The sequence below is a fragment of the Pelodiscus sinensis genome, chromosome 32, assembly GCF_049634645.1.
Source record: "Pelodiscus sinensis isolate JC-2024 chromosome 32, ASM4963464v1, whole genome shotgun sequence".
NCBI classification, from domain to species: Eukaryota; Metazoa; Chordata; order Testudines; family Trionychidae; genus Pelodiscus; species Pelodiscus sinensis.
In genome coordinates, this window is record NC_134742.1 from 4,762,388 (window position 1) to 4,783,088 (window position 20,701).

At 56.4% G+C, this 20,701-nt stretch overlaps 1 protein-coding gene across 1 annotated transcript; it reads left to right on the plus strand.

The window, feature by feature from the left end:
- Positions 1-2,772: 2,772 nt before the first annotated feature.
- On the plus strand, positions 2,773-16,129 carry LOC142823217 (zinc finger protein RFP-like). Its single transcript, XM_075913836.1, has 5 exons — positions 2,773-3,239; positions 3,640-3,662; positions 6,787-6,902; positions 11,927-11,974; positions 14,301-16,129. The coding sequence occupies exons 1-5, from the start codon at positions 2,976-2,978 to the stop codon at positions 14,816-14,818; spliced, it is 969 nt and encodes a 322-aa protein (XP_075769951.1). The 5' UTR covers positions 2,773-2,975; the 3' UTR covers positions 14,819-16,129.
- Positions 16,130-20,701: the final 4,572 nt, after the last annotated feature.

A 20,701-nucleotide genomic window follows, 5' to 3' on the forward strand; every position in this document is an offset into this window, starting at 1 on the left:
GCCGACAGCTACATAGGGCTTCCCCTGCCTTCTTGTATCTGGCGAGGAGGGGTTGCCGGGGAACAGCACGGCCAGCTGCGAACCTCCGCCTCTTTGCAAGGAGGCAGGGGAAGCTCTGCGCAGCTGCCGGCAACCAGCCAGCTGGCAACCATTCCTCCTGCAAGGAGGTTTAACAGTAGTTCGAATTAGGAGCTTTAATTCAAACTACCTAGTCCGTGCCACGTGTAGCCGTGGGCAGGTAGTTTGAACTACGGGGCATTTAAAAATGGCGGCGCCCGGGAACATGCAAATCCCAGGCTTCATTTGCAAGTTCAAATGCCTACATTAGCAGTGTAGACATACCAAAACAAATTTGGCCTTTGCCCCCGGGCACAAAACACCCTCGCTGCGTGCTACACCTCTGGTACAGACCTGCTTACACAGCCGTGCTCCACCTGGAGGGTCTGGGAGAGTGGGGACTTCCCCCCACCCCCATGTTCCTGCTAATGGGAGCCAGAGCTGGTGCGTGGACTTCAGTAAAATTAGCCCCACGTGGCCCAGCTCCAGGCCCGGCATGTGGTCTGGAGCCCCACAAGCAGCTGGGTCCAGGGCTGTGGGGACTTCTGGGGCCCGACCACAGACTCCAGCCTCACAAACTGGAAGGCAGAAGGTGGGGGAGGAGAACGGTGAAATATAGGGGGAAGGAGAGGGAGAGGAAGGGGCTTGTGCTGAGGGGAGGGGGACAGCTCAGGGGAAGAAAGGGGAAGGCACCAAGGGACAGGGTGAAAGAGAGACAAATGCCGGGGGGCCATGTGGAGACAATGAGGAAAAGGGCAGGAGGGGAGGTGTCCGTGGGAGGGGGGACAGGGTGATGCTGGAGAGGAGAGGAGAGGGGAAGGGCACTGGGAGTTAGAGGGGAGAGGGGGAGGTGCTGGGCGAAAGCTTGAAAGAAGGGCTGGGAATGAGGAAGGGGGTGATGGAGCAAGTCATATGTGAGGGCACAGGGGCATGAGATGAACAGGGGCAGAGGGTGGTGAAGGGGTGGGCATCATGGAAAAAGAGGGCAAAGGGGGCAGGGGCAGTGAGGGAAGGGGAAGGCACCAGAAGGATGCAGGGCTAAGGGAAGGTGCAGGTGCCAGTGGATTCTGGGGTGAAGCAGAAGGGCAGACACCTGCAGGGGAGGGACCAGCACCAGAGGAGAGAGGCAGGGCAGGTGTGTAGAGGGAGGTGTTAGAAGAGGGGATGAGGAGGGGTAGCTCACATGATCAGAGTGGGGTTACTGGAGGAGTGGGCATAGAGGGGAAAGAAAGGCTGGTGGAGGGGGGCAGGTCTCGGGAGGGCTGAGGGCAGTGAGAAGGGCAGGAGTCAGGACAGCAGAGGAGGGTGAGGGATTGGGGGGCAGCAGGCCCCAGGGGAGCTGATGGAGCAAGGAGAAGAGACATGGCAGCAGAGGGAAAAGGTAGAGGTTTATAAGATCTTCATTAATAACGTGGGTGCCACAGTGGACCATCCAAACAAGCCACCTGAACTCAGTACTGGTGCACAACACAAAATTCATTCTGCTCATGGGAGGAAACTCTTAAAGGGAACACTTCCCCCAGCCTCTCCGCCCTAGTTAATGTCACACACATGTTGGGTTAATGCAATTGCAGGATAGTTGCATGAGGGGGGTTCGGTGGGGGCCAACTAATCCCTATTGGTAGGAGGATGGTGGGAAAAGTCCTTAGGAGGGGTCACATGACACCTTTTACTTCTGGTCATGTGTCCATCTTGCCCCGAGAGTGTTACCTCCAGAGGCCTCGCTCATGGGGGTCAGTAGCATGGTTAACAGGGGTCGGGGTGTGTGTGGCTAATGGGGGTCAAAGAGTAAATTAACAAACATTCTTTGATGTGAAAAAGTGGGCCGTTCTCAACCCATTTCCCGGGCCTATTTTGATTGCCAGTCAACCTCTGTCTGGCAACCCTGGTTTCCATGCTGACGTTCATGGCAATGGCAATAACTGGTAGTGAGTAGAATGCACTGGTGTCTATAGCACCGGCCTCCCCGGGCCCCAGGGAGCAATTGGGGCCCCGTGGGGCCAGGCACCCTATGGACAAGCCAGCCAGAGAGAGCTCCTAGCCCCAGCCACAGCCTCATGCACACGACCCGCAGCAGGCGGGTAAAGAAAGAAGCAGGGGTGGGAACGGGGGAGGGGCACTGAGGATTGTTTGCAAACACCTGCAATCGCCAGAGCTAGGTCATCACGGGTGGCTGCCAGGCCAGATTTCCACCCTGCACCTGCCTGGCTGTGTCCCTCCTCTACACCTCACTCCCTACCCCCATGCACCCTGGCTTCTCAGGACATCCCCGATGCTCTCAGTGTCCCTCCTTTCCTCCAGCTCCCTCCCCTGCGATCTCCCCCACCCCTGTGCATGCAGCCTCTGAGTATGTGACCCCAGCTCCCTATGGTAACAAGGTCTGACAATTTCAAACCCTCTGAAAACACTCCCAGTGTCTATTACTGTGACTCTGTCTCTGATCTCATAAACCTGCCGGGCCCTGCAGTCGTGAGTAGTGTGTGGTCGTGCTGGGCCAGCTCCCCTCCCTCTAGTCCTGAAACTAACAAAAACAGAAACAAAACTAAAAACCTAAACATCTTTGCTGGCAGGACATTACAGAAATGGGTTGAACCAAAAACGATCTATTTTATAAATGTATTTTCCCAGGAAAAAAATGTAATGCGGAAAATGTCACCAAGAGCTAGTGCTGAGTCCTGCTCCCTGCTGCTTTGGCTCGGCGTCACTGAGACCATCAGCCACACACGATCCAAAGCACGTCAGACACGGAAACATCCTTTATGAGATTCTGGGGCCGTATGGGATGACGTGAGAAAATTCTCTCTCTAGTAACTGCAGGAGACTGTTCACTGTCTGGTAACTTAGAATTTGCAGAGATTCCCCCCTGCACACTCAGCGCTCTGAGAAGGACCCCAGGCTCCATCCATGTTCCCCTAGTGATGGTGATGTTCTTCCTTTGGTTCTTCTTCCAGAAACGGACACAAGCCGAGCGGCAGAAGATTGTGACCCAGTTTCAGCAGCTGCGGCAGTTCCTGGAGGAACAAGAGCGACTCCTGCTGGCCCAGCTGCAGAAGCTGGACGAGATGATAGTGGAGGCAGGGACTGACACTGTCACCAAACTCTCGGAGCAGATTTCCCGGCTCAGCGAGCGGATCCGGGAGCTGGAGGGGACATGTCAGAAGCCGGCGAGTGAATTCCTGCAGGTGAGACTGAGGGGGAAATTTTCCAGCTCCCACCACAGAGACAGGACAGCCCCTAACACAGGGGTTCTAAAACTTGTGATACCGCAACCCCCCTCTCAGCTGTTTGCGATCCCCCGGAGGGTCAAGATCCACAGTTTGAGAAACGCTGCCCTAACAGGTGGGCACAGGAGTCAGAGGTCACCGGGCAGCTCCGTGTGCGCCCTCCTGGCATGGGAATTGTTGTTCTGTGCAGACCCACAGGCACAGAGAGGCTAGAGATGGCAAAGCCCCATTCGCTCAGGGGATCCGTGGCCCTGGGGCCAGGCAAAGCCTAGTTCCCCTCGCTCGCCAAATCCCTCCCTTGGAATTCACAGTGTGTGTCAGGTGGGACTGAAACTCTCTCTCTCTCTCTCTCTCACAGGAGATCAGAGGCACCTTGACCAGGTAGGTCGCTCTCACCCCCTCACAGCGCTGGGGAAACACTGGGCAGTGAAGTTGTCGCTGCCTCTCCCCAGGGCTCCACAGCAGAACGTGCGGGAAGGTCACATTTGGGATTCAAATCTCTGACCCATTTAACCCTGAGGCCCTCGCCCCTTTAGAGACGACTCTGCAGTTACCCACGGGAAGGCGCAGACTGGCCTGTGGCATATTCTACCCATGTCACCGCCCTGGGGACTGGCTGCCCCAGGACTGAGGGGTGGGATGTGGGCCTGTCCCTGCTGTGCGCTGGGCACCATTCAGCCCAGGGCAGCAGGGATCCAGGGTCTTTCCTGCCCGAGGGCTGTTTGGAGACCTGTGAGTATTATGCTTAAAAGAAGCACCTGGGATCTTTTTCAGGGGAATAAGGCAACAGGCCTCATTTACTGAACATACATAGATCAATCAACACTTTATCATATGCATATGATACATCACACTCACGCACTCACACACACAGACACAACCACACTCCATCTTGTTGTTACCAATAGTTGCTCCCCCTAACTGCACTGGCCAGGTGAGTTAGATGGGGGAGGGGTGGAGCCAGGCTTCTGCCTATCCGGATCAATGCTCCCATGTTGACAAGACGAAAATCCGGGGTCCCCCTGCAGGATGCCTCCTATTTATCCCCCTCGTGGATCCAGTTAGTCATCACCTCGCCTTTATAATGCTTCTAGGAAAGTTCTTCCAAGGGCAGGCACTTGCTGCTGGACTCCCAAGTCGTCTGTATGTCCAGTCTTCTTAATGAGCTCACTGCACAGGTATTGGCTTGGGTCTGGATCCCAGACTTTCTCCACCTTTGCAGCTGCTGCTGGAGGTGCTCCCCTTTCATTCTCCATTCACACCTCATTCATTTCAACAGGGCAATCAAGGAAAGGGGAGAGTTCAAAAGACATTTTTTCTTTACCTCATACAAAGTTTCTTAATACAAGGATTCTTTAAATTGGCTTCCGCACCTAATGACTGGAAGGTAGCTAACGTGACACCAATATTTAAAAAGGGCTCTAGAGGCGATCCTGGCAATTACAGACTGGTAAATCTAAGTTCAGTACTGGGCAAATTAGTCAAAATAATAGTAAAGAAACAAAATTGTTAGGCATGTAGAAGAACATAATTTGTTGGACAAAAGTCAACATGGTTTCTGTAAATGGAAATCCTGTCTTACTAATCTTCTAGGGAATGTCTACACTAGCCCCCTAGTTTGAGCTAGGGTGGCTAATGTAGACATTTGAACTTGCAAATGAAGCCCGGGATTTAAATATCCCGGACTTTATTTGTATGTTCCCGGGCGGGCGCCATTTTTAAATGCCCTTAGTTCGAACTGACTGCCCATGGCTATATGCGGCAGTCAGAAGTGAATCTGAACTAAATCCTTAGTTCGTATTAACTGTTACTCCTCCTGCAATGAGGTGTAACAGTTAATCCGAACTAAGGACTTAGTTTGGATTAACTTCTGACTGCCACATGTAGCCACGGGCAGTCAGTTCGAACTAAGGGCATTTAAAAATGGCGCCCGCCCGGGAACATACAAATGAAGCCCGGGATATTTAAATCTCGGGCTCCATTTGCAAGTTCGAATGCCTACATTAGCCACCCTAGTTCGAAGTAGGGGGTTAGTGTAGATATACCCATAGAGTTCGTAGAAGGGGTTAACAAACATGCAGACAGGGGGATCCAGTAGATATAGCATACTTTGATTTTCAGAAAACTTTTGACAAGGTTTCTCACCAAAGGCTCTTGTGTAAATTACATGGCCATGGGATAAGAGGGAAGGTCCTTTCTTGGACTGAGAACTGGTTAAAAGACAGGAAACAAAGGGTAGGAATAAATGGTAACTTTTCAGATTGGAGAGGGGTAACTAGTGGTGTCTCCCAAGGGTCAGTCCTGGGACCAATCCTTTTCAACTTATTCATAAATGATCTGGAGAAAGGGGTAAGCAGTGAGGTGGTAAAGTTTGCGGATGATACCAAACTGTTTAGGATAGTCAAGACAGAAGCAGACTGTGAGGGACTCCAAGAAGACCTCACCAAACTGAATGATTGGGCAACAAAATGGCAAATGAAATTTAATGTGGATAAGTGTAAAGTAATGCACATTGGGAAAAATAACCCCAACTATACGTACAGTATAAAGGGGGCTAATTTGGCTACGACAAATCAGGGAAGAGCTCTTGGAGTTATCGTGGATAGTTCCCTGAAAACTTCCACACAGTGTGCAGCAGCAGTCAAAAAGGCAAATAGGATTCTAGTAATTATTAAGAAAGGATAGAAAATAAGACACGGAATATCTTACTGCCCCTGTATAAAACTATGTATGCCCACATCTTGAATACTGTGTACAGATGTGGTCTCCTCACCTCAAAAAAGATATTTTGGCCTTGGAAAGGGTTCAGAAAAGGGCAAGTAAAATGATTAGGGGTTTGGAATGGGTTCCATATGAAGAGAGGTTAAAATGACTGGGACTTTTTAGTTTAGAAAAGAGGAGACTAAGGGGAGATATGATAGAGGTCTATAAAATCATGAGTGGAGAGGGTGAATAAAGAAAAGTTATTTATTAGTTCCATAATAGAAGAACTAGAGGACACCAAATGAAGTTAATGGGTTGCAGGTTTAAAACGAATAGAAGAAAGTTCTTCTTCACACAGCATGTAGTCAACCTGTGGAACTCCTTGCTGCAGGAGGCTGTGAAGGCTAGGACTATAACAGAGTTTAAAGAGAAGCTAGATAATTTCATGGAGGTTAGGTCCATAAAAGGCTATTAGCCGGGGGTAGAAATGGTGTCCTTGTTCTCTGTTTGTCAGAGGCTGGAGAGAGATGGCAGGAGACAAATCGCTTGATCATTGTCTTCGGTCCATCCTCTCTGAGGCAACTGGTGCTGGCCACTGTTAGCAGACAGGATATTGGGCTAGATGGACCTTTGGTCTGACCCAGTACGGCCGTTCTTACGTTCTTTTTCTTTTTGTTTTCTTTGTTTCTCCCCCAGGGAGGGGAGGGAGTCCGTGAAATTTTCATGGATTGAAAAGAGGTCCATATGCTTGAAAAGGCTGAGAATCACTGCATTGCCACCATGGGATGTTGCTTCTCCCCAGGTGTGAGAAGGGGCAGGCCCAGCAGCCGGATGAGATGGCTCCTCAACTGGAAGAGCGAGTCCATGGTTTCTCCCAGAAAGTGACTGCGCTGTCGGAGACGCTGAGGGAGTTCAAAGGTACCTTGGGGGGATGGAGGAGGGGAAAGTGGGACCCTGGAAGGAGAATGGCGCTGGTCAATTGGTTCATAATTAGATGATGCTTCCATATAACTGCGGGGTGCATGACACTGGCTTGGGTTCCAAGACACTCAGGCTGATTAATTCAAACCCTTGTTTGTTCAGAAGCAGTTTTTGCAATTTCAGTGAGTGTGAGAGTGAGAAACGCCAGAGAGAGAGAAACACGCCCAGTTCCCTTCTCCTGGGGCATAGGCGAGTCATGGTGCATTTCTCCTGTGATAGCAGGATGACCCCTGACAGTATCTGACCTGTTAGAACCATCCAGATTATACCCGGATGAGTTCTGTTCCAATCCCCTTTGTGTTGGGGACAGTCAGTACCTTGTGTGATTTGTGCACAGCTCACACAGGAACTTTGAATTGCTGGAGGGTTTTTGCTGCTCAAGCAATTTTCAAGTTACTCTCTTTTCTGATGTGCATGGGGCACTTCTCTGCAGGGGGTTCTGGACGTCGCTCCCTGGCCTGGGCAGGTCACTCTGGGTATCTCTGCAAACACCTTGTGTGAGCAACACATCTGGGTCCTGCAAAGCAACTCAGGAACACGGCACTTTAAGAGCAAGGTCACTGTAGAAAACTTTTCCCTTCTGGCAAGCACACAGCTCACCAGGCCCAAGCGGAGCCAATCAGCATCAATGCTGGGGGGCAATAATTCTAGGTGGGGGCCACTACAAGATTTTGGAAAGTGGCCAAGGCCCACACTTTGCTATGGTGGGGGTGCAGGGTTTAGGGTGGGTGTTGCATACAGAAGGCCACACAGGGTAAGGGACTGGGCTGCAGGAGATGGTGTGGGGTCTGAGAGGGAGTTTGGGGTGGTGACCAGGGTCGCAGATTAGGGTGTAGGGTCAGGGAGGGGGTCTGGATGCCGGTGAGGATTCTGGCCTGGGGGAGAAGTGTAGGAGGGGGGTACAGGTTCGGGGAGGGAGCTGTGACCTGGGAGAAGGGGAAAAGGGGGGTGCAGACTGCAGAGGGTGTGGGTGGTGACCTGGGGCAGGGGAATGGGAGGAGGTGTGGATGTAGGAGAGGATTCTGGCCTGGGGGAGGGGTGCAGGAGGGGCTACAGAGTCTGGGAGGGAGTTATCACCTGGGACAGAGGGTACAGAGTGGGGGTGCAGGAGAGGCTGGGGTGCCAAAGGCAGCTCTGCAGCACCCCCAAGGCAGGCTGAGCTCCCTGCCTGCTGCAGCCCCAGATCACTTTAAACTGCAGGCTGCTCCCTCCATGTGGCTCTAAGGCTGTGGTCACCAACCAGTAGATCGTGAGCTACCGGTAAATCTCAGGGGCTCTAAGAGTAGCTCTTGAGCCCTCTCTGAACTGTGCGCCTGCGCAGTACATTTACATTAGATTTCCTCATTTGAGGAGCAGCTACTCACCAAGCAACAACACAGGTGAGTAGCTGTGAGGAATGGTGGGAATGTCCCCTAGCGCTGCCCCCTGGGGGCTGCGGGACCAACCAGGCAGCACCTCAGGTGTCCTCGATTCAGCCGCTGCTGAAATTGACCAGCGGCTGACTCTAGGAAGGCTGAGGCAGAGCTGCTCTGCCCGGGGCTTCCTAGAATCAGCAGCTGGTCAATTTCAGCAGCGGCTGACTTGGGGAGGCCTGGGGTGCTGCTGGGTTGGTCCTGCAGTGCTGCTCCTCGGCGCTAAGGGACCAACCCGGCAGCCCCCCAGCTGCTCTTCCCCAGGGATCCTGATTCAGCCGCTGCTGAAACTAACCAGTGGCTGACTCAGGGAGGCCCGGGGCAGAGCAGCTCTGCCTCGGGCTTCCTGGAGTCAGCTGCTGATCAGTATCAGCAGCGTCTGACTTGGGGACACCTGAGGCAGAGCAGCTGGGGTGCTGCCGGGTTGGTTCCGCAGCGCCGAGGAGCGGCGCTGCGGGACCAACCCAGCAGCACCCCAGCTGCTCTGCCCCAGGCTTCCCCAAGAGCAGCTGGGGTGCTGCCCAGTTGGTCTCGCTGCGCCAAGGGTCGGCGCTACCCGACCAACCCGGCAGCACTCCAGCTGCTCTGCCCCAGACGTCTCCGATTCAGCCGCTGCTGGTCAGTTTCAGCAGCGGCTGAATCAGGGACGCCTGGGGCAGAGCCAGACTATCGGAAGGGGGGGCTATGAAGGGTCTGGGGTGGCACGCTCCCCCACCCCAGATCCCTCATAGCCCCCCCTTCTGATAGTCCGGCATATCTGATAATCTGGCACCCCCTGGGTCCCAAAGGTGCCGGATTATCGGAAGTTTACTGTAATATGATCCACAGTAACAAAATTGGCCTTTTCCCCTGGGTGCAAAACACCCTCGCTACGTCTCTGGTATGGACCCGCTTACACAGGCATGCTCTGCATGGTGGGTCGGGGGGGTGACTTCCCCCAACCCCTGTGTTCCTGCTAATGGAATGCGTGGACTTCAGTAAAATTAACATTGTGCCGCCCAGCTCCAGGCCTGGAATATGGTCTGGAGCCCCGCAAGCAGCTGGGGTCAAGGCTGCAGGAACTTCTGGGGCCCAATCGCAGACTCCAGCCCCGCAAACTGGAAGGAAGAAGGTAGGTGGGATAGGGGAAGGGGGAAAATAGGAGGAAGGACTGGGAGAGGAAGGGGCTTGTGCTGAGGGGAGGAGGGCAGGTCAGGGGAAGGCACCAAGGGATGGGTTGGAGGAGAGACAATTGCCAATCATAGAATAATAGAATACTAGGACTGGAAGGGACTGCGAGAGGTCATCGAGTCCAGTCCCCTACCCTCATGGCAGGACCAAATACTGTCTAGACCATCCCTGATAGACATTTATCTAACCTACTCTTAAATAGCTCCAGAGATGGGGATTCCACAACCTCCCAAGCAGAGGAGAGTGAGGGGTTGGGGGGCAGCAGGCACCAGGGGAGCTGATGGAGCAAGGGGAAGAGACATGGCAGCAGAGGGAAAAGGGAGAGGTTCATAAGATATTTATTAATAACGTGGGTGCCACAGTGGCACATCCAAACAAGCCACCTTAACTCAGTACAGGTGCACAACACAAAATTCATTCTGTTCATGGGAGGAAACTCTTGAAGGGAACATTTCCCCCAGCCTCTCCGCCCCCGAGTTAATGTCACACACGTTGGGTTAATGCAATTGCAGGATAGTTGCATGAGGGGGGTTTGGTGGGGGCCAACTAATCCCTATTGGTAGGAGGACGGTGGGAAAAGTTCTTAGGAGGGGGTCCCATGACACCTTTTACTTCTGGTCATGTGTCCATCTTGCCCCAAGCATGTTACCTCCAGAGGCCTGCTTAAAGGGGGTCAGTAGCATGGTTAACAGGGGTCAGGGGCGTAGTTAATGGGTCAGGGGTGTGTGTGGCTAATGGGGGCCAAAGAGTAAATTAAAAAACATTCTTTGATGTGAAAAAGTGGGCCGTTCTCAACCCATTTCCTGGGCCTATTTTGATTGCCAGTCCGCCCCTACCCCAGGGCGGTGCAGCCCCCACAGATGCAGGTGGGGATGGTAGGAGCTGCAGGGGCAGTTCTTGGGGACCAAAAGGGGCCATTTGAAATCTGGCCTCTCAGTTACAAGCTGTTTGCTGGAGCTGGGCCCACCCCTCCCTGAGCTCCAGTCCTGCCTCTTGTGCTGCCTCCCAGAAGCTGCAGGCCCAAGGCCTGTCTCTGAGAAGGAGGGGGAGGGGAGGGATGGGGAAGGCAGTGGGGAGGGACAGGGAGACGTGGGCTGTGTAACACTGGGCCTCTGGCTCTCTGGTCCCTGGCCCAGGCACACGGGACTATTGTAACTGGGATGTGACTCTGCCTAAGCCAAGCCCGACTCCGGCCCCTGCAGCCACTGAGCAGCGGGTCACAAGTGGCCTCCCGACACTGCTCTGCCGGCACAGGGTGAATATGGACCATGGAGCCCACCACCCTGCCTCAGTTTCCCCAGGGATAAAGTGGTTTTCTCCTCATTCCGATTGCTGCCTCTGGAGGCCAGCACCCCATCGTGCTGCTCCGTGTAGACACACTAAGCAAACAGCCCTGCAGCGCCCAGCGAGAGCCAGGAGTTCACACACAACCCCTCACCTCCCATTAGCATCAAAGGTAGGGTTGCCAGGTGTCCGGCGTTCTATCAGACAGCCTGATTGTTGTGCCCTCTATCCAGTAAAAAAAAATTGAAAAATACTGGACATGTGCAGTGTCCGGTATTTTCTGGTTTTCCGATGTCCAGAAGCCTGGAGGGGGCGGGGGAGTGGCTGGGAAGGGGCGCGACCTGCGCTGGGAGTGATGCCTTGGGGAGGAGGGGAAGCCCTGTGTGTGTTCCTGAGCACTAGGCAAGCGCGTTGCGGAGCTGCAGCCGGACTCGCTTCACCGGGACTGTGCATGGGACAGGCAGCACCTCCGGATCTGCACATGCCCGGGTTAGTCCTGCTCCCCTCTGGCCGATACGCTCCCTCTGCGAAGTCCTGCTTCCTGCCAGCCGGTTCTCCTTCTCCCGACCTCCCCTGGCCAACCCCACTCCTACTGGCCACCCCCCTCCACCCTGATCTCCCCCAGCCAGCCCCGCTGTCCCCGACCCTTCCCGTCCCCTCCAGCTCTGCTTCCTTCCAGGTGCGCATCCCCCAATCTCCCCCGGCCAACCCCGCTGCCCCTGAACCCCCTCCGCCAGCTCTGCTTCCCGCCGGCTGCCCCCCCCCCGATCTCTCCCAGCCAGCCCCGCTGCACCTGAAGCCCCCCTCCCACCAGCTTTGCTTCCCCCCCCTCCTCCCAGCCAGCCCTGCTCCCCTCCCGGATGGTCCCTTCCCCCCTCCCCCATCAAGTGTGTCCAGTATTTTTTTTAGACTACCTGGTAACCCTAATCAAGGGACTAAAGTGCCGAAAGCGGCTTTGATGCCAAAGTCTCTGCAGGACCTGGGCCTAGGCACCGACAAAAGGCCGGATGTGAACAAGGCCTGAGTGTGTCTGTGACGTGATAACCCGGCTCTGGGCTCCCCGTGCAAACCTGAATCTCCCCTCTCCTCCCCCAGACACTCTGCCGGATGCACTGGAGGGACCCCTCAGCCTGTATAGACCAGGTGAGCTGCCTCAGGCCTCGTGCCCCCCTCAGAGCCAGGCCTGCTGTCAGGCGCAGTGCGGTGCCAAAGGACAGGCACCGGGCAGGCTGTTTAGCACCTCTGGCCAGGCCCCAGCCATGGGAACAGAGCCACAAACTGCCCCTCCCCCAGCTTTCACTGGCACAGGGGCCTCCTCCCGCCCCCAAACGCCTCCTCCTGAGCCAGCCCAGAGCCCCAGCCCAGAGTCCAACCCCCCAGCCCAGAGCCCTTTATCTCCAGGAATCCCCAAGGGTATGTCTACACTACAAAGTTAATTCGAACTAACAGCCGCTACACATACAAACCGCTAGTTCGAACTTAATTTGAACTAGCGGAGCGCTTAATTCGAACTAGGTAAACCTCATTCTATGACGACTAATGCCTAGTTTGAATTAAGTAGTTCGAATTAAGGGCTGTGTAGCTACTTAATTCGAACTAGTGGGAGGCTAGCCCTCCCCAGCTTGCCCTGGTGGCCACTCTGGGCACCACCAGGGAAACTATTCTGCCCCCCTCCCAGCCCTGGAGCCCTTAAAGGGGCACAGGCTGGCTACGGTGCCCGTGCCAGGTGCAAGCTTGCCAGCACCCAGCCAGCAGACCCTGCACCTGGCACGGCACGAGCTAGCCACCCGCTGCCACCCAGCCCTCCCCCTCTTCCCGGGACCAGGCTGGCGGCTCATGGGAGCCTGCCCAGGTCCGCAAGAGGCGGGCGCCCGCCCGGTTTAGTGAAGACCTCATCCACAACCTCCGCACTAGGCACAGGAAAGTGGCCGTCTAGGGCAGGAGAGCTGCCAGCCTGGCCACCCAGGAGCAGGTTTGCATGAAAATCAGGGTGGTCCAGTGAGACCCCCAACCCTGAGCCCTGAACTTAGAATGGCCGTACTGGGTCAGACCAAAGGTCCATCTAGCCCAGTAGCCTGTCTGCCGACAGCGGCCAACACTAGGTACTCTGGAGGGAATGGACCAAAGACAATGACCAACCCATTTGTCTCGTGCCATCCCTCTCCAGCCTTCCACAAACAGAGGCCAGGGTCACCATTTCTACCCCCTGGCTAATAGCACTCCATGGACCCAACCTCCATGACTTGATCTCACTTCCCTTTAAACTCTGTTCTAGTTCTAGCCTTCACAGCCTCCTGCAGCAAGGAGTTCCACAGGTTGACTCTTTGCTTTTGGAAGAAGAACTTTCTGTTACTAGTTTGAAGCCTGCTACCCATTCCTTCCCCTTGTTCTCTGGGGAAGGGAGTGGGGAGGTCCAAGAGGGGAGTTTCTCTTCCCCCCAGTGACTGACGGGCTGTGCCCAGCATGGACTCTGGGGCACGTGGGGACATTGCTCTTTCTCCTGCTCCCAGCAGAGGACCCAAGAGTCCATGGGAGGGTCCCTGCTCTGCCGGGGGAAGGGATGGATCAGACCCCAGAGGACCAGGGCCCGGGGCACAGACAGGGGCAGCCCTGGGCCCATGGCAGGCAGCTGGGGAGCTGCTGAGAGCAGAGCTCTGGTCCTGTTCCCCTTTTCCTCTCCCCCCGTGTGAGCTCAGTTTCTCTCTCCCTCCGCCCAGCCCCCACTGGGACCCCCCTCAGCTCCCTGGGGCCCCTCTTCCTTCTGTCACCCCTGAGTCAGCCTCCTGCCATGGCTGGGACAGAGACACCCCTGTTCCCTCCGCACGGCACCTGGGCACCCCCAGTGCAGGACTCGCCTTGTTCAGCCTCTTCCCGCCCAGCCCAGCTGGGGCCAGTCCCTGCCCCTCCCTGCTGGCTCTGCGGGGTCTGGGCGCTGGGCCGGAGGCTGAGCACCCTGGTGGGGGGCAGGTCGGAGCTCAGCCCAGAGCTCCAGTGCGGCGGGAAAGGAGCCGAGCCCAGACGTGCCGTGCGGGGGAGACGTGTCCCAGGGGGAATCACAAACCCTGCCCAGAGGCAGCTGGGACCCAGGGACATTTCAATGGGGAGGGGCCCAGCCATGGGCAGGGCCTGGATCCAGCCAGCCCTGACCAGGCAGTTTCCATCCCGTCCCTCTGGGGTCCCCGGCCCTCTGGGGTCCCCTGCCCAGAGTTGCTCATCCAGGGAGAGGGGGCAGATTCCCAGTGTCAGGGCCCCTCTGATCCCTTCTCTCTGCCACGGCCCCTCCCTGCCAGGGAGTGAGCTGCCCCTTGGGCTGGGCAGAGACCTCAGGGCTGCTCCCCACTCAGAGCCGGGTGCCCCTGGAGGCAGGAGAGTCCCTGAGTCACTGCCCAGCTGGGGCAGATTCTGTCCCTGACGCCATCGACCCCCCCCAGGGCTGAGCTCTGCTCCTCACACTCTGATTCTCCCCCAGCCAACGTGACTCTGGATTCAGACACGGCGCATCCCCAGCTCGTCCTGACGGAGGATGGGAAACGTGTGAGACTGGGAAACACACGGCAGCCACGGCCCGACATCCGGGAGAGATTTGACAGTGTGTCCTGTGTACTCGGCCGTGAGGGCTTCACCTCGGGGAGACATTACTGGGAGGTGGAGGTGGGGGTTGGGCAATACTGGGCTTTGGGGGTGGCCAGACAGTCTGTGATCAGAAAGGGAGGGATCAGCCTGAGCCCTAAAGAGGGGATCTGGGCTGTGGGGTGGTGGTGGGATCAGTTCCGGGCTCTCACTGACCCTGCAACCCCCCTGCCACTGAGCCCCCCCCGCAGGATCCGGGTTTGCCTGGACTGTGACTGGGGGCTGGTAACATTTATTGATGCGGCTGCCAAAGCCCCGATCTTCACTTTCCCGCCGGGCTCCCTCCCTGGGGAGAGAATCCGACCCTGGATCTGGGTGGGGTGGGGCACAAACACCGAGCTCCGACTGTCGTCCTGACAGCAGCCCCTCTGGCCTCACACACCCCAGTCTGTGTGACCCTGGAGGACTCCCCTGTACCCAGCCCCTGGCTCCTCATTTCTATGGTTCCTGAAACCTCCTCCCCTTCTCTCCCTGCAGCTCCACTTAAGGGAGGTGGAAGGACAGAGGAGCAGACAGGCCCTGAAGGGCAGAGCTGGAGGCTGGATAGAGACAGAACTAGCAACCTTGCTGGGGACAGGCAGAGTTCAGATCAGGTCACACAAATCATCCACCCCCATGGCTCTGCCCCTCACTAGTCCCCTCTCCCCTCCCCCACCTTTGGGCTCTGGGGGCCAGCTGAGCTCAGGAAAGCAGCCGGCCCTGGCTCCTGAAGCTGCTGCCTGCTGGGAACGTTGCTCTCCCCTGCAGAGCTGGAGACAAGGAGCGAGCTCCAGGCGGGGGCTGGGCTATTGCAACGCTGAACGGCGCTGCCTGGAATTGTAGCTGCCCAGAAAATCCCTGGCACGACGCTGCGAGCCCCCAGCCTGAGTGACGGGGGATGGGAGTGTCTGGGACAAGCCAGCAGGCCTGGCAGGGAGCTGCCTGAGCTAGTCTATGGGGGGCGCTCACCAGGGAACATCAGAGCAGCCACACTGGGTTAGATCAAAGGCCCATCCAGCCCCGTGTCCTGTCGGCCCACAGTGGCCAGTGCCAGGTGCCCCAGAGGGAGGGAACAGAACAGGGACCATCCAGTGACACCTCCCCTGTCGCCCATTCCCAGCCCCCCACACACAGAGGCCAGGGCTCCCTCCCTGCCCAGCCCCTGTGTAACTTTTGTGTCGGGAACTGAGAGTGAATCATTCGCTTTAATAAAATGTTTCCATCTTCTCCTGTCTGGTTGCTCTCTGGTGTGTTCCCCCCTCTAGGAAATGGATTGTTGCCGCAAAGGGGGATTTCTTGCGCAAGAAACCGCTACGGCTAAACTGGCCATCAGAGCTTTCTTGAGCAAGAGGGCGTCCACACTACCGTGGATGCTCTTGCACAAAAGCACATGCCAGTGTAGACGCGCTCTTGTGGAAGACTTTTTGGGCAAGGACTCTTCCGCAAAACAGTTCTTGCGCAAGAAGCTGCCAGTGTAGACGTAGCCTGAGGGATACAGGAGTCAGAGTAAGAAGTCCTACAGCTTGGCAATATTTTGAAACCATTTTGAAATAACTACATGCTGTGTAGAGATGGACTAACTTATTTCAAAATAAAGTTGCAGTGTAGACACAGGGGCTGTGTCTACACTGGGCCACTTATTCCGGAAAATCAGCCGCTTTTCCGGAATAAGCTGCGAGCTGTCTACACTAACCCCTTGAATTTCCGGAAAAGCAACGACTCTCTACTGTACAAAATCAGCCGCTATTCCGGAAAAACTATTCTGCTCCCGCTCGGGCATAAGTCCTTATTCCGGAACACTGTTCCGGAAAAGGGCCAGTGTAGACAGCCCAGTAGTCTTTTCCGGAAAAAAGCCCTGATCGCGAAAATGGCGATCGGGGCTCGTTTCCGGAAAAGTGCGTCTATATTGGCCACGGACGCTTTTCCAGGCAGTGCGGAGCCGGCACGGCTCTCCCATTGACCTGGGGGAAGGGCACGGGTGAGTCACTCCGCTAGGGGCTGTGGGCGGGAAGGAGAGGCAGAGGACAGGTGGGATGGAGTAAAGCAGCCCCTTGCCTCCTCCTTCTGACTGCTCCATCCCAGCACTGGGCCATGGGAACGAGGACCCCGGTGAGCCAAAGGATTCGGAGCAGCAGGGTGTCCTCCAGCCCTGAGCTGAGTCCAGCCTCTCAGGTCCAGCTCAACCACTCCCATGGCTTGCCCAGGTACCAAACCCAGGTCAATGGAACCCTCCCCCCCCCCCAAGTTCTCACATTCCTCTGTCCGCAGGCCCCAAAACCTGCCTCTCTGCAGCTGCTCCCCTGGCAAAGGCTGCAGGTCTGGTTTCTGCCTCTGGGCCAGGGCTGCAGAGGGAGGGGCCACAGCCAGGGCCAGCTCTAGGTTTTTTGCCACCCCAAGCAAAACATTTTTGGCCACCCCCTTCCCCTGCCCTTGGCCCGCTGCTGCAGGAGAGGCCCTGAGGAGGAAAGTGCCCCTTGTACCTGGCGGCTCTTTGACTCCCATCCCCCTCTGGCCAAACCCAGCCTAGTCCTGTCCCCCCTCCACACACCCCGACCCCCCCCACTGAACCCAGTTTCCACCTTCTCTCCCCTCCCAGCCAAGCCCGATCCTCCACCTCCCCCAACTGACTCTGTCTCTTTCCCCGCCGAAGCCCCGTGTCCCCTCCCCGCAGCAGGTGCGGGAACGTGGGAGCGCCCCGTGGCGCGTATCATTCTTCCCAGGGGCCGGGTGAGGCAGCAAGAGCACCCGCCCCCCTGCAGGCCCTGGCTCCGCCCCGTCCCTTGCCCTGGGGCCACAGGCAGGCCTGCGGGGCAGTGAGGTTGGCCAGGATCCGCCCCTGGACATGGGCCGCTCCAAGCAGGTGCTCGATTTGCTGGTGCCTAGAGCCAGTGCGACCACAGAAAGTGAAGCCCTCCGTTTTTGCGACCATTGCGGTTTCTGTCATGCATACGTGAAATTCGTTGCTACTGCTCAGGACTTGCTACCTGGGTCAGAGGTTGCAAAATCCAAGGGATGGGGTGTAAGTCTGGGTACGTCTACACTACAGCGCTAATTCGAACTAACTTAGTTAATTCGAACTAAGCTAATTCGAACTAACGCGTCTAGAACTAAAAACTAGTTCGAATTAGCGTTTTGCTAATTCGAACTAGCAAGTCCACATTGAGTGGACCCTGAACAGGGCTTAAGGATGGCCGGAAGCAGTGCCGGCAGGGCATCAGAGGAGGACTTAGAGCGTGGAGCTGCTGTCTCAGGCTAGCCGAGGGCTGCACTTAAAGGGTCCCAACCCCCACCCCGGACAGACAGTTCTAAGGGGTGCCCCGCTTGCAAAGCAGTCCTGGCTTGGAGTGCCCGGAGTACCCACACTGGGCACATCACACCACTCGGCCATCAGCCCGGCTGCACTTGCCGCAGGCTGCCATCTGGGGAGAGGGAGCAATTGGGGGGCTGCAGGAGAGCTTCCACCCCCAGAAGCCCGCAGAGCCAGCCCAGTCCTCCCCATCGGGGGCTCGTACCCCATTCCTCCCTCACCTCCTTCCACTTACCCTTCCCTAGCCCCCCTTCCTGATGTACAAAATAAAGATAACGTTTCTTCCAACATTGACTCTGTCTTTATTGAACAAAACTGGGGGAGACTGGGAAAAGGAGGTGGGAGAGGGGAAGAGAAAGGCTGGAAGAGGGGAGGGCAAATAACATGATCAGGGGTTGGGAACAGGTCCCATATGAAGAGAGGCTACAGAGACTGGGACTGTTCAGCTTAGAAAAGAGGAGACGGAGGGGGGACAGGATAGAGGTCTCTAAAAGCAGGGGTTGGGTGGAGAGGGTGCATACAGAAAAGTTCTTCATGAGTTCCCATAAAGAAGGACTAGAGGACACCAAAGGAAAGGAATGGGTAGCAGGCTTCAAACTAGTAAGAGACAGTTGTTGTTGACAAAGCAAATAGTTAACCTGTGGAACTCCTTGCTGCAGGAGGCTGTGAAGGCTACAACTAGAACAGAGTTTAAAGGGAAGTGAGATCAAGTCATGGAGGCTGGGTCCATGGAGTGCTATTAGCCAGAGGGTAGGAGTGGTGTCCCTGCCCAAAGTTTGTGGAAGGCTGGAGAGGGATGGCAGGAGACAAATGGCTTGGTCACTGTCTTCGGTCCATCCCCTCCAGGGTCCCTAGGGTTGGCTGCTGTCGGCAGACAGGCTACTGGGCTAGATGGACCTTTGGTCTGACCCAGGACGGCCATTGTAAGCTCAGGGCTCAGGGTCGGGGGTCTCAGTGGACCCCCTTGATTTTCATGCACACCTGCTCCTGGGTGGCCAGGCTGGCAGCTCTCCTGCCCTAGACGGCCACTTTCCTGTGCCTAGTGCAGAGATCATGGACGAGGTCCACGATGTCCGCACTAGCCCAGGAAGGTGCCCGCCTCTTGCGGTCCAGGGCAAGCTCCCGGGAGCCGCCAGCCTGGTCCCGGGAAGAGGGGGTGGGCTGGGGGACATCGGGTGGGTGGCTCTGTGCCGTGCCAGGTGCAGGGTCTGCTGGCTGGGTGCTGGCAGGCTTGCACCTGGCACGGGCTCCGCAGCCAGCCCGTGCCCCTTTAAGGGGTCCGGGGCCGGGAGGGGGGCTGACGAGTTTCCCTGGTGTTGGCCAGAGTGGCCACCAGGGAAACCTGGGGAGGGCTAGCCTCCCACTAGTTCGAATTAAGGGGCTACACACCCCTTAATTCGAACTAGTAAGTTCGAACTAGGCTTAATCCTCGTAAAATGAGGTTTTCCTAGTTCGAACTAAGCGCTCCGCTAGTTCAATTCAAATTCGAACTAGTGGAGCGCTAGTGTAGCGGCTATGAATGTTAGTTCGAACTAACATCCGTTAGTTCGAACTAACATTGTAGTGTAGACATACCCTTAGTGTTTCTGTCCTTACACCGGCAGTGGGTAAAAACATCAAGGGGAATTGCCTCTTCTTGTTCCTTCCCTCTCCCATTTTTTTCCTTCTCCCCCCGCCTCTATTTATTTTGGTCTTGGACATCCAACTCCAGTCACCTGAAGCAGCGGGCTGTGCCCACCAAAGCTCACAATCCCATCTACATGTGTTGTGAGTCTATAAAATGCTACCAGATCATTTGTTGTTTTTTAAGTGTATTGTGTACAGCACTGGTCTCCAACCTTTTTACACCCAAGATCACTTTTTAAATCTCAGAACAGGCGAAGATCTACCGCCCCGCACCTTCCTTGAAGCCCCTCCCCTTCCTTGAAGCCCCGCCCCTTCCTTGAAGCCCCGACCTCTCTATTCTCCTCCTGCCCATCACTTGCTATCCCCAGCCCTTACTTACACACTGATAAACAGTTTATTTTTAAATTATGCAATACATACAATTAAAATCACGTTTATAGTTATGAAATAAATGGTCTGTTTTTTATTCATGCTATTTAAATCTAAAATGAAGCATTTATAATTATACATTTTGTGGGGACAGAGTATTGCGGCTGGGGGCAGGGGAGAGGGAACAGGGTGCTGGGAGGGCAGAGGACAGGGTTCTGCAGCAGGGGACAGAGTGCCAGTGGGGACAGAGTTTGGGGAGTGGGGATGGGAATGGGGACAGAGTTCTGTAGCTGGGGACAGGGCAGTGGGGACAGAGTTTGGGGAGTGGGGACGGGAATGGGGACAGAGTTCTGTAGCTGGGGACAGGGCAGTGGGGACAGAGTTTGGGGAGTGGGGACGGGAATGGGGACGGAGTTCTGTAGCTGGGGACAGGGCAGTGGGGACAGAGTTCGGAGAGTGGGGACCCCAGCATTCTGTAGTTGAGGACAGGGGAGTGGGGACAGGGGCATGGGATGCCAGTGGAGGCAGAGAGTCCCCTGCATCTCCCTCCTCCCAGTATTCCCCCCCCCCCTGCCGGGAAACCAGCGCTTGCCTACCCCGGGGCCGACCCCCGCAGGGAAGCCCTGCACGCGCACCTGCCCCGGGGCCAACCCCCCGTGCAGGAAAGTCTTGCGCGCACCTGCCCCGGGCCAACCTCCCCCCCCCGGTGCAGGAAAGCCCCATGCGTGCGCGCCTGCCCCGGAACCAACCCCCCCGTGCAGGAAAGCCTTGCGCATGCCTGCCCAGGGGGCTGACCCCCCCCACCCACGCAGGGAAGCCCGGCGCGCGCACCTGCCCCGGGGCCAACCCCCGTGCAGGAAACTCTCGTGCGTGCGCCTACCCAGGGGGCCGACCCCCCCCCCCCCCGCACAGGGAAGCCCCGCACGTGCTTGTCCCAGCGCCACCCCGCCCCGCGGCGG

Bases quoted from the DNA above. Each gene is read 5' to 3' on its own strand.
- LOC142823217 (XM_075913836.1), top strand. From the start codon at position 2,976: ATGGTGATGTTCTTCCTTTGGTTCTTCTTCCAGAAACGGACACAAGCC. The intron at 3,663-6,786 runs GTAGGTCGCTCT...GCTTCTCCCCAG, and splicing joins ATCAGAGGCACCTTGACCAG to GTGTGAGAAGGGGCAGGCCC. The intron at 6,903-11,926 runs GTACCTTGGGGG...CTCCTCCCCCAG, and splicing joins GACGCTGAGGGAGTTCAAAG to ACACTCTGCCGGATGCACTG.